The sequence below is a fragment of the Pipra filicauda genome, unplaced genomic scaffold, assembly GCF_003945595.2.
Source record: "Pipra filicauda isolate LSUMZ 115617 unplaced genomic scaffold, ASM394559v2 scaffold7_size6619720_pilon, whole genome shotgun sequence".
In the NCBI taxonomy this organism is placed as follows: Eukaryota; Metazoa; Chordata; class Aves; order Passeriformes; family Pipridae; genus Pipra; species Pipra filicauda.
This window is the reverse complement of record NW_024104976.1, coordinates 2,955,312-2,967,620: the sequence shown is the minus strand read 5'-3', so window position 1 is coordinate 2,967,620 and position 12,309 is coordinate 2,955,312. Positions and strand designations below refer to the sequence as shown.

Below are 12,309 nucleotides of genomic sequence, written 5' to 3'. Positions count from 1 at the left end.
ACCAGTGAAATGGTGCTGTTTCCATATGCCAAATTTGTTGTTTAAGAGGTATCTGGGAAGCTTTTAAGTTAAAGTACAGCATGTTACACCCATAATGAGTCCCTTCCTAAACAGCTGGCTTCTTCCTGAGAAGGTTACAAATGGAGAGCAGGTAACCTCAAGTAAGGAACCAGTCTCCCAGCAGAGGTCTAAACTAAGAGGATTACAGGGTCAAAATTCTAGCAGATGGAGAAAGGTTTTATCTGCACATTAAAGAGGCACAGAAACTCTTAGATAATAATTTAATTATAGAAAAAAAGAATAGTTTCTCAAGCAATCAGACTTGCAAGTCGAAATTTTTCACTTTGTTTTCTTACTTGCAAATGTCTAAACTGCAGTCAGCTGCTCAGCAGTACACATTAACACACGCAGAGCTCTGTCCTACTGCAGCCAGAGCGCTTCCCATCCCTTCCAGGCAGGAGAAGTGGAGGTAGAGTATTGTGACAAACAACTGTCCTAATTAAAGAGGACAAAAGCAAGATGTCCAGGTTGAAAGCTCTAACTCAAAGAACCAGGGAATATCACGAGCAAAGCGCTCACTATGAGGTACTTTCACCCTTCTACTGTTTTATAAAAAAGCAGAATTCAGCTGGGCAGGAGAGAGATGGGGAACAGTCCTTCAATAACTACCAGCTACTTTATTTCAGCTTACATAACACAAATCCACATAATCAACTTTGCACAGCATCAGTCAATGATTTTGTTTAAAGAGGTGTTCAGCTACTTCCATTTTCTCAACTTCTTCAAGTCATATCCAGGTTCTGCAGGACTGTGTGAAAAGTCAGTCAAAAAGGCAACACAGAGAATGTACGAATGCTCCTTCACCAACCACAGAAAACACATATGGGATATGTCATCCTGGAAACAAAGTGTGGAAAAGTTCAGGTATTTCTTCCAGCATTTCCCCACTTCACAACTGGTATTTGATCATCAAATAAGGTGTTTAGAAACAGTGTAAAAGCAGCAATGGACATTCTCCTCCTGTGACTTCCCAGCTTAAAAAACCCATTTATAAAACCAACCAGCAAAAATAGGAAATAGCACCATAAGAATTATATGAGATTCTGAGACACTATTATTAGGTTGTATTTTTGCATTGTGGTTCATCTCCCCTTTTAAAGGATACTTTCATCTCTGCTGGCAGAAATTACTGAGTTGATGAAAGGAGTGCTTTTACTCTGACATTTACATCACTAGCATGTGCCAATTCTTATTATTTTTGTTGTTTATTATTATTAATGCTCAGGGAAAATGCAGATTTTCATTCTGGGCTTCAATGCATGAAAAATAAATGTCTTCTGCGATCAGTTAACTATTCTAACTGCATGGACTTCACAGTTTACTCAAACGTGGCAAGAAATATTTTTAGCTAGCAAAATATACCAGCATAGTAATGTGCTGTCCACTGTAAACAGGAAGTAAGGAATATCTAGGGAAAAAACAGACTTGTACTGTACCACTGTATGTTCTTCCAATCCTTCCACACAGACAGCAAGCTAAATCACCATACCCCTGTCAGACAAATTTATCATTTAAGCATTTTACAGAGATTAGCATGGTTTCTCCCAATGAACTCAGTAAAGTTATTGACCCATTCACTTGAATAACCAGTTACTACAATTTTCAAAACTTAAATGTGCTGTGCAAGATAAAAACCAGCACTGTGATGATCCCTGGTGCAACATGTGCTGCAATAAGAGAAAAATCTTATAAAGTAAAAGGAAATCAAAAAACTTCATTTACACCAAAAACGCAGACTTTGGAATTTTCCTTTATCAAAATAACCCCATTATGGTTACTTACAACTTTGCCCTAAGAGAACTGTACAATATATATATAAATATATGTATAAAAAACAACAACAACAAAATCAACTGCTGTTCTTCCTTAATATTAATCGTCATCTTCTTCCTCTTCATCGCTGATCACGTATTTCTTATGCTTCTTACTTGCTTTGTCATCATCATCTGCTTTTCTCTTTCCAGAAGGTTCACCCTCCTAAAGGTAAAAAAGGACAAAAATAAACCACCATATTGAAGCTAAAATTAGAAAACAAACTCAGAAGAACAACAAAAAGACCTCAAAGCCCTTCTTGTAAGAAAAGCAAAATTACCAGTTCTGGGTTTTCCATTTTGGTAACTGAAATACTCAAGTTCAGCCACCACTGTACCAGTGTCAAAGCCCCCACCCCTGCAGCTCCGCTCACCTCAGTGGACCTGCAACCACATCTGCCTCAGTCTGAGCTATGGCATGGGCAGTCTCTGTCATAATCTGGATTTATAATGTGCAATATCATTCTCAGCAAGTCTTACAAGCATGGTAACTTGGGTAACTCCTCAAATTTGCAGTGAATTTTCCAAGAAACACACACATTCCCCTTAGGCAGCCATTGTAGCTTTGCTAAGTTTTGAGACTATTTATACTTACATGCCCTAAATCAGAACTACTGAAGCAAAGAAGAAATCCTGCAAGTGGGTAGGCATTTTGTTCATTACAAAACCAAAACCACTCTCTGGCATAAAGAAAAAAAATTATGTGGAACCACTTGTACTCAGAATCAACACCAGTTTACAGTCCAAGAAATATAACAGTTTATGAGGTGTCAAAGGGCTGGTCAAAGGAACTCAAATCACTGAGTTAACTACCTGTTTGCAAGTAATAACATAATGACTTTTATAGACTGGATGTTCCATTTTTAGTCCCTGAATATAAAGTTAACATGTTGATTTTTTACTCCACATACATTTACACCAGTTCAGTTTGAATCATCCTTCCAAATCACTAGTTAGTCATGAAATAAAACACCTGAAGAAAAGTACAAAGATCAGTGTTTACAGAGCCATTGTGCTGTGGGCTCTCTTATATGGGTCTGAATCACGGGTCAGTCACCGCCACCACCTGCGTCTCCTAGAACGCTCCATCAATGCTGCCTCTGCACAATCCTGAACATCCACTGGTCAGATTATGTAACTAACACGCCTGTTCTAGAACAGCAGCAGTCACAAGTATTGAGGCCATGTTGCTGAGAACACAGCTGTGTTGGGCAGGGCACGTCTCAAGGATGCAGGACCACCGCCTCCCTGAGATCTTGCTTTATGGTGAACTTGCCACTGGTTGCCGCAAGAGAGGAGCCCTGAAGAGGAGATATAAGGACTCCCTGAAGCAACATCTCAGCCTTGGCCACATTGATCACCATCACTGGTCTACCCTGGCCTCCAATCGGGAGGTCTGGAGACACACAACCCATAACGCTGCTGCCTCCTTTGAGAACGCACGCGGGATCACCATCGAAGAGACAACACAGAAAGAATCGTATCCTGCCAATACCATCCAAGGAGTCTTTCTGCTGTGCCTTTTGCAACCAGTCTTGTCTATCGCGCATTGGCCTCTTTAGCCACCAGTGCACTTGTAGCAAATGTGGGTAGAGCCCTTCCCAAATCCTCGTTCAGGAAGCCTAGCCATGATATTCATGAAAAACTCATCAGTTGTGACGTGAAGAACACGTCACATGAATTGAGTGGTAACTCAATTATTGCTTAAAAAGATAAGTATCTTTAAAAATACTCATGTCTAAGCAATCTCATCCCTTTTTCCATTTGTCAGTTTTGGAAGTGGAGGGATTTTTTTGGTTTGGTTTGTTTTTTTAAAGCAACTTGCTTGGATTTTAAGAAGGATCAAAGACCGAGTTTCAGAACTTTAATTAAAGCTTCAGAACTCTAACGAGTAATTATTTATCCAAAAGCATTTTATTTTGTATTAATGCATGAAGTTAGTACCATAAGAATGTCAGTTAGGAAGGAATTTTAAGCATGGAAACCAGAAATTAGTAGGGGTGGGAATCTCAGTGATAGCCTCTTCCTCAAAACAAGCATTCTCTTGTAATCTAGCTGGGCTATTGTTCAATGAGTCATCTTCCTGTTCAGCAGAATACCCCCATTAACAGTGAAACTACTTGCTGTGTGGTGATAAAGTGTATTAATCACAGATTGACATTTACAGTAATAGCAACAAATTGTTATCAGGACAAAGATTTGTGCTGTGTTGTGGACTGACAGCACATAAAAGCATGTGTGTGTACAAGGAACTCAGTCATTCACATATGTGGATATGTATTACAAATATCACAGTTCCTCCGTGGCCCTGAAATAAGTACTTACACATGGCTGGGCTTTCTGTAACACTGTAGCACCCCTCCATGGCCTGACAGGAATATTACCTTCAAGTCGTGGCATTTTAAAATGGAGGCTATTGTTCCTCGAGCAGCAGAGTAATGCTGTTGACTAGACTTTTTCTTCTGAGAGAAGGGAATTGCAAAGTCCTGACATCGCTGTATCACGAACTAACACCTGGTAGTGTCTTACAAATAAACAATTCAATTTCTACAAACACTCACAGAGCTCACAAAATTAGTTTTGTCTACACGACTCACTACTGTGGTCTTCAGGACTGTGGTTGTATTTTCTGAAATATTAAAATTTCCTAATGTATAATAAAAAGCCAAAATCTATGTCTTTCAAAGAAAAATCTAATTTTTACTCCTGCTTCACATTACAACGCCTATTAGTGCAAATACTCAGGTGACAGTGTAAGAGGAGTGTCCCAGCATCAAGAACATGCATTCAGAATGCAGCAAACACCCAGAGGCTGGGAAGTGAGGGATTCCTCCTGGGGAGTTTACAGGAAGCACAGTATGGAAGCGAAAATGAGAGCAAGCTTCCTCCTTGTGTAACACTGCAGCGCTGCACCAGCAGCGACACTACCTGAACTAAAAAAGACTCATGTGATAATACCCAGCAGTGATAAATTACAAACTAATAAAACACAAATTTAGATGAGGAAATAGCACTGCTGCTGTAGCTGCAGTTACCTTGATCATGATCCAGTGTTTCGGATGATACTTGGGTGATGGATAATGTCTTTTTAGCAACAGACATTAAGTCTTTTTAACTCAGTTTTTTAACTCCTCTATTTAAAAAGAGTAGAAATACTATGTAAAATGCTTCCACTATTTCCATAATAAACAGGAGAGGACCATGTAGCTTGGACAACACTGCACTAGGATTCTAATATTAAATCCTCTTACTCGTTGCATAATTTTGGTAAAGTCATTTTACATAACTGCATAAATTTCTCCATCTTGAAATCAGCAATAACAATAGGGACCTCCTTTGGGAACCACTCATGTCTATGAAACAATGCAGTGTATAAGAAACTGGTGATTAATTACCATGGAAAGCATGCCAAGTCAAATAATACATTTATCATGGCATTAATGAAAACTACCAAAGTCTCAGCTTTAAAAATCAGATTTAGCACTGAAATTTTCCTCATCAAGAATGAACAGCTTAAGAACAAAGTCCCTTTCTTACCTCATCACTATTAAGTTTCTTTGCCTTGAGTAGTCTTTGGGTTTTATCTTCATCTGAGCCCTCATCACTGTCTGAAGAGTAAATTCTAGCACGTTCCTCTGCAGAGAAAAATAGAAAGACAAATATTTATCTTTATCTGAAACTGGTGAGGAAGAGAGAATATTAAAAATAATTGTCCTACATTTAGTCCTACAAAATACGGAAGTCCCACAGAATCTAAGTCCAGAGTAAACAAATAAACTTACACAAACTGAATTAATGTCTCCTCATGTATCAACTGGCAAAATACTGTCTTATCAGGACTGCCCTGTGAAATTAATCTATCTGAACCACCCAGGCTCTAATAACGTGCTGTTAAGGTTTATGATTACCTCTGATGCCACCTTTGTATCTGTTTTTGATAGCTGCCAGACTGATTGCATCATCTCCCTCATCCTCCTCATCGTAGCGATCGGGTTCCAGGTAACTCGCACTCAGACCACGCTGGTGCTGCTTCTCCCGCATCCGTCGCTGCTGGGATTCTCTGCGAATGGAAGCTCTTAATCTCTCCTCTTCTTTCTGTCCAAAGGAAGAAGCAATATATTAAGATTGATGGATAAAAAACCCCAAACCAACCGTCTCAGGTGCCCTTTGTATTCTACTGCAGCTTTTGTAATAATTTCACAGCAGTGTAAAGACTGTAAATATTGCCAGTTTTGTCACCTGTAAGCTTAAGCAAACCACACCCACGGCTTACAACTCTTGCCTAAAACTCCAAAACATACTGTTTTTCATAAATCATAGAATGTTTAAAAATGTTCAGCTGTATTACAGTTGTGATTTTTTAGATTAAATCAGAAGATTTTATGTGTGTGAGTTCCATGCCACAATACCTTAATCATTTCTGTGCGCTGAGACTCTGGATCACGACCTGCCATAGGCAAAATACGGATTTTCTGGGTCTTTGAACATCTATCTGCCAGAGACAGAGTCATCTTCCTGTGAGTGGCACTGTCTGTAGAGTGTGGCCTGGTAAAAGATTACTATGGGTTAAATACCTCTTAAGAAATGTATCCATTTTCAAAGGACAACGGTAGGACCAGCACAGTTAAGATTTCAAAGATTCATCTGCACAAAAGTAAAAGCATCATCCATTTTTAAAACACATGTATAAAAAAATTACATGTAGCCTATATATATTACAGTTGAATGGCATATTAACCTTTCCAGCTTGGACACCTAATTTAGGACAAACCTTTGGAAAATAGCACATTCTTACTAAACAGTTAAGGTCTGAAGGTTTACCAACTGGTATCTCTCATCTTTATATACTAGTTACAACACTTAATTGCAAAAATAGTATCAACATTTGATATAGAATAGCATGTTTACCTGAAGGTTAACTTTGTCTTGAAAACAGCCTGTCCTTGTAGACCTGTCCCTTGTCTGATGAACAAATGGTTGTGATCTCCCTGCAGCGGTGCCTTGTACACGTCAAAGACCTCATTGCCCAAGTGGAGAGACATGCTTAAAGGAGATTCACAGATGAATTATTTGATAAAGCCACTGCAGTCTATTTTTTTGTCTCATTTCTAAATGAAGAAAGCCTTCATGTTTCCTTTTTATATATGGCCAACAATTATATTTCAGTCCAAACTAAGCAGAGTATAAACTTTTCAAAGCACCGAGACTAAAATAATTTGTGCTGCGCAGAACTGACGTCAAAGTTTGCTGACCTTCCAATTTTGCATGTCATGCACATCACTGTAAGAACACCTGCATTCCTTCAATGGCAAAAAGTCCAAACTAACCTTCCATCTGACCATTTGACTATCCGTGCATTACTTTCTCTGATCTCATTCCCTTCCTCATCTCGTCGCATCCGCCATCGTATTGTGTTTTCTACCTGTGGGGAAAAAACCCAAAACATGTTTTCTAACTCGTAGTAAGGAATACTGTGGTAAAATATATTCTGTATAGGTCAAGAATTGCAGTTAGAAAGGTTTGATAATTTGCTGCATGATGCAAAGAAATGAAGGTGAAAAGTATTGCTTTTATATGTGGAAAGCAGCTGTTGAGCTTTTTAGAAATTTATTACTAAAATGAATCAACTGTCCTCGGTGCTGAACTGGTCCAGACTTTCTTAATCTGAATCACAAATTCAAAACCATTCCAAGATATCTGAAATAGACTTTGAAGAAATGTGGCTAGATAAAAGAGAAAAAGAAACTTAAAATCATACCTTGAGTTTTAACCTAGTTCTACCCTCTTCATCAAGCATCTCCTCATCCTCAAATTCATCTTCGTAATACTGGGGATCAAAGGGTCTGCAATAAATTTTAAAATACATTCTTTATTCTTCTAAAAGATTAATCCAGATTATTCTAGAGTTGTGCAAAATAACAGGTTCTTGAAAATTTAAATTTTAAATTATAACCTGCCCACAACAGCAGGCACTGCAGTGAGACAGCCATTCCTGCAGCAAGGAATCACTGCATTGATTCCCCACCTCAGGGGCCCAACCCAAGTGTCCTCACTACCAAGGATTACAGCCACGGTAACATTCACACCCTCCAAATGGTTCTAGCTGAAAAAAGCAAGTCTGCCTCAGAAAATGCTGTTTCTTTAGTATCAGGATGATGGGGTGAGGGTTAAGTCTGGAACAAAATACATACATTGTACAGAGAATAAAATGAAAAAAAAATCATCTTATAAATGAGGTGAATTGGAAATTTTCTAAGAGCACAATCTTCATATTTTTTTAAATTTCAACCTCAAAACCAGTCAAAGAGAAAGGAAGATGAGATTGTTTTTCCTCTCTGATGACTGGGATGGGAGTGGGTGGGGGAACACTTTCCCTAACCTCCTTCCTAATAATTTCCAGGCTGCTGCAAGGGAAAAAACAGTGATAAACAGACTCTGCTACGGTGCAATTCTATTTTCAGTCCTGTCTGACCCCCAGTGAACACCAGGACTTATCTCAGTGATTACAGTCACTAACGGGATTCTTAACATTTCTCTCTGGAAGCAGCCTAGAGCCAGAGGCCAGAAAGGATGATTTCACTGAGCTATGACAGAAACAAGGCTGTGCTGCCACCTAACAGGGCACCTACTGAACTTCCAATAAAGTTGCTTAACAAAACACTCAAAGAGACAGATTTAACAGCAATTTGCTACAAGTGCTGAACCAAAAAGTCATGTATTTAATGTGCAATTACCTGGGCTCCACACTGAGGAAGTTGGGGAGCTTCACGAAATATAAATCATTACCCAAGTCTGTGTTCACTTTTGGTATTTCTACCTCTATTCTGGTCTCTGGAATAGGCTCTTCTTCCTGCTGTTCTTGACTCAGTCCATTCTCATCCTAATGAAAAAATGGAGAAGAGGAGTATAAGTGAAAAGAAGTCTATCTGGCTACTGCTGCTCTAATAAGTACATTTTCCTTAAAGAAATGTCATCCACATGCACAGAGAGAGATGGGGTAAAAAAGAACTCACACATTTTTATTGAAAGCAATTCAATTCAGCATTTTCATGTGCCACTTAAAGCGACTTCAAATCCCAGTGCAAACTCCAGAGACAGACAGTAAAGAACAGCACAGAAGCTGATCTACAGTTTTCAGTTAAGCACTGGAGACTAAATGGGCAACAACTCCCAGATTAAAAAAGATATTTTTCTGTATTATCAAGAGATGAAAATTTATCATCAAAATAAAAATATTTTTCAAATAGCTGTAATAAGGTATCAAAGACAGCTATGGCTTTGTATGTTATGTCAATCAAACTATTCAAAAAGCAGAGCAGGGATGGGGGAAGGCAGACAAATGAATTCATATGATAGTTATGTATAAAACTTTAATAATTCTCTCAGTTGGGACAAAATTATCTGTTATGCTTACTAAATGCCATTACTTTTTTTCACTCAAATATTATCAAATTCTATTTCAGAGTGGAATGGTGCATCCATTATCTCAAAAGTCAAGTCTACTCACAATGGGCTGTCCTGGGGTCGGTGGTTTGTCTTCTCCATCACTCCCTGAGGAAATGTCATCTGCACCTCCAAACAGATCCATGACATCTGCATGCTCTTGAGCAGAAAAATTTCTATTTTAAAACACACATATATGTGCACACACAGCCCTAATGCAAGAACACTCACAGAAAAAAAAGGTTAACAAATCCCTCACTCTTATTAACACTTAAAATCACCTACAGAGGTTAAAAATTTCAAATGTTTATGAAGCCTACATTATTCCCTTATCCTAAAAAACAGCTTTTCCATGTATTTTTAAGCTAAGGATTCAAGGTATGTTTTCCTAGGAAGGCTCTATCAAATAAGGGAATCTAGTTGAAAAAAGGCAACAGAAGAATGTAAGATAATCCTTATTCAAGTAACTTGAATATAAGTAACAGCAACTTCATTACACATTTTGGAGGTTTTACTTCTCAGAAAATCAACACTTCTTTCTCAAGCCAGCTAACCCATCACAAAAACCAGTACAGGTTCCCTGGGCTGCTCTGATTAAAGGAACCATTTCTTAACACCTTTCAATAAAAACATATGAAAGAACATTCACAGAAGAAAAGTTCATGGAAGAAGCTGAAAAGCTGACAGAACTAACCAGAGAGAATCAGAAGCACAGCATGTATCTCCCCCACAGAATTCCCGCTGTTTCATTAATTCCATGGCACTACAGTCACATGTACAGCAAGTGCTACTAATTCTATCCTGGAGCAGATGAATGGCACCTCAAGATGATGATTAAAGGAATCAAACCCCCACAGAACAACAACACAATTTACCTTTCTGCCCTTCTGTATCACTCTCCACTTCTGAATCCGATGCAATTGGTTTCTTTCGCTTCATTCGCAGAACTTCATCTTCGCTGTCGCTGCCTCTTGCAGACTCTACCAAGGAGCATAATTATTCTCAGCAAATTAAAAACTTTGCTCCACAAATTTTAAAATGCCTTTGTATTAATAAGCTGATTCAGATGAAAAGGAATTTTAAAAGAGCTGCATAAGAAAAGCATTACAAAGATGACTACAGTCGAAAGCTACACAATTAATGCCTTTACACTGAAGTTTGAATCTTTTCAGGCCAATGTAAACAGAACAACAGAGACCAAACCAGCAGCAAATCATTACTTCCATACTCAGTCCTACCGGATTTGTGCTCTTGCTCCTCCTCATCAGAGTGCTGGGCCCTTTCCTCATCATCAGAGTTCTGCATCTTCTCCTCATCAGAACGCTGGGCCCTTTCATCGTCATCTGAGTTCTGCATCTTCTCCTCGTCCGAGGCCTGTGGCCTCTCCTCATCATCCGAGTTCTGCATTTTCTCCTCATCCGAGTTCTGGAGTCTTTCCTCGTCATCAGACACCTGTGGCCTTTCATCCTCATCCGAGTTCTGCGCTTTCTCCTCATCGTCGGAGTTCTGCTGCCTCTCCTCATCATCAGAGTTCTGCTGCCTCTCCTCATCATCCGACTGATCACTTTTGTCCTCCTTGCCCCACTTCTCGTCCTCTGAATGTGCTTTTTCAGAACCATCTCCCTCTGAGTGGTGACTGCCTTCATCTGAGCCGTGATCACGATCGTCCTCGTCGTCCTCATGAGCAGCTTCTGAGGCGCTGTGCTGGTCCCCGTCCGACTGCTCGTTGTCCTCATGCTCAGAGTGCCCCGAGGCCTCAGAGCGATTGTAGGACCTTTCAGAGTGGTTGTCGCTGCCTGAGTGATGGGATGCTCCTTCATCCTCGCTGTCATCTCCAAATAGCTCCTTATTACTGGGTTTTACTGCCTCCCTGTCATCGTCCTGGTCACTGTCGCTTCCAGAGGCGTTGCTACCAGAACCAGCGTTTTCCTGGTCGGAATCTGAATCAGATCCAGAATCAGAATCTGCAAAACAAACATCACCCTTTCAAAAGTCAAGATGTCCCTACAAGGATGCACATAAGATGATGGGCACTGCTTAACACTAAACCCCCCCTCAAAACCAAGGCAAACCCCAGAGAGAGAACCCACAGAGAACTGTAAGAAGGACTGACAAAAGTTACCAAGTACAGTAAAATAAAATGTCTGCTAATAAAGGCACAGCCGAAGAAAGACACAATAAAAAAATTATGCCACATGAAGTTTCAAGCCACGAGCTATGATCTAAGATTCTGAAATTGTAAAAGGAATAAGGAATTACACAAAGGTAAATAAGATTATTAAAATACAGAAGGCTTAAACAAGTAACTACATGCACGTGGCTTACAATATCCTACAAATTCAAATCACCATGTGTTTAACCTAAATCATATAGCCGGGCACATTTTTGCCATTGGAGCTACTCGTCAATGCTGAGGCTGGTGAACGCCGTTTCGAGCAGGAAAATAAAATATCTGCCTCGAAAAGCGATTTACAAGAATGGAGACAAGTTCTTTGAAAACACGCTAAGGACTGAAGCCGGGAGGTGCTCCCTCATTCCCTCCCCTGCAGGCACCGACCCCTCGGCCCGCGGCTCCGCTCCTCCCGCGGGCCGCTCCCGCCCTCCCGCCCGAGCCCGGGTGACGCGAGAGGGACGATACGGGGCGGGCGGGCGGCACGGCCCACCCGTGCGGGATGGAGGGATGACAGGGAGGCGACAAACCCGCACCTTTGTGCTCGGGCTCCGAGTCCGCGTCGCTGCCGAACAGATCCGCCATGTCGGCCATGGCGGCAGCGCGGCCCCGCCGGCGCGCGCGGGCACGTCACGGCGAGCGCCGCGAGCGCGGCCCCGCCCCAGGGCTGAGGCGCCGCCTCTTAAAGGGGCCGTGTCCGTGTGGGCTCCGGCGCCTGAGGGAGGCGGGAACTCCGCCAGGGTCAAAGAAAGGGATCGTGTTTGCCCGTCTCCACCTCCGCCCTGCTCCGCCCAGTGCGGCTGAACCGCAGCTGCACAAAGCAGC

The 12,309-nt window shown here is 40.8% G+C and overlaps 1 protein-coding gene across 1 annotated transcript; it reads right to left on the bottom strand.

The window, feature by feature from the left end:
* Positions 1-267: 267 nt before the first annotated feature.
* On the bottom strand, positions 268-12,096 carry LEO1 (LEO1 homolog, Paf1/RNA polymerase II complex component). The gene is made up of 12 exons (XM_027732114.2): positions 12,021-12,096; positions 10,553-11,278; positions 10,190-10,294; positions 9,379-9,473; positions 8,606-8,751; positions 7,630-7,714; positions 7,199-7,293; positions 6,780-6,914; positions 6,281-6,416; positions 5,780-5,966; positions 5,409-5,506; positions 268-2,037 (listed from the first exon to the last, which is right to left on the bottom strand). The coding sequence occupies exons 1-12, from the start codon at positions 12,076-12,078 to the stop codon at positions 1,933-1,935; spliced, it is 1,971 nt and encodes a 656-aa protein (XP_027587915.1). The 5' UTR covers positions 12,079-12,096; the 3' UTR covers positions 268-1,932.
* Positions 12,097-12,309: the final 213 nt, after the last annotated feature.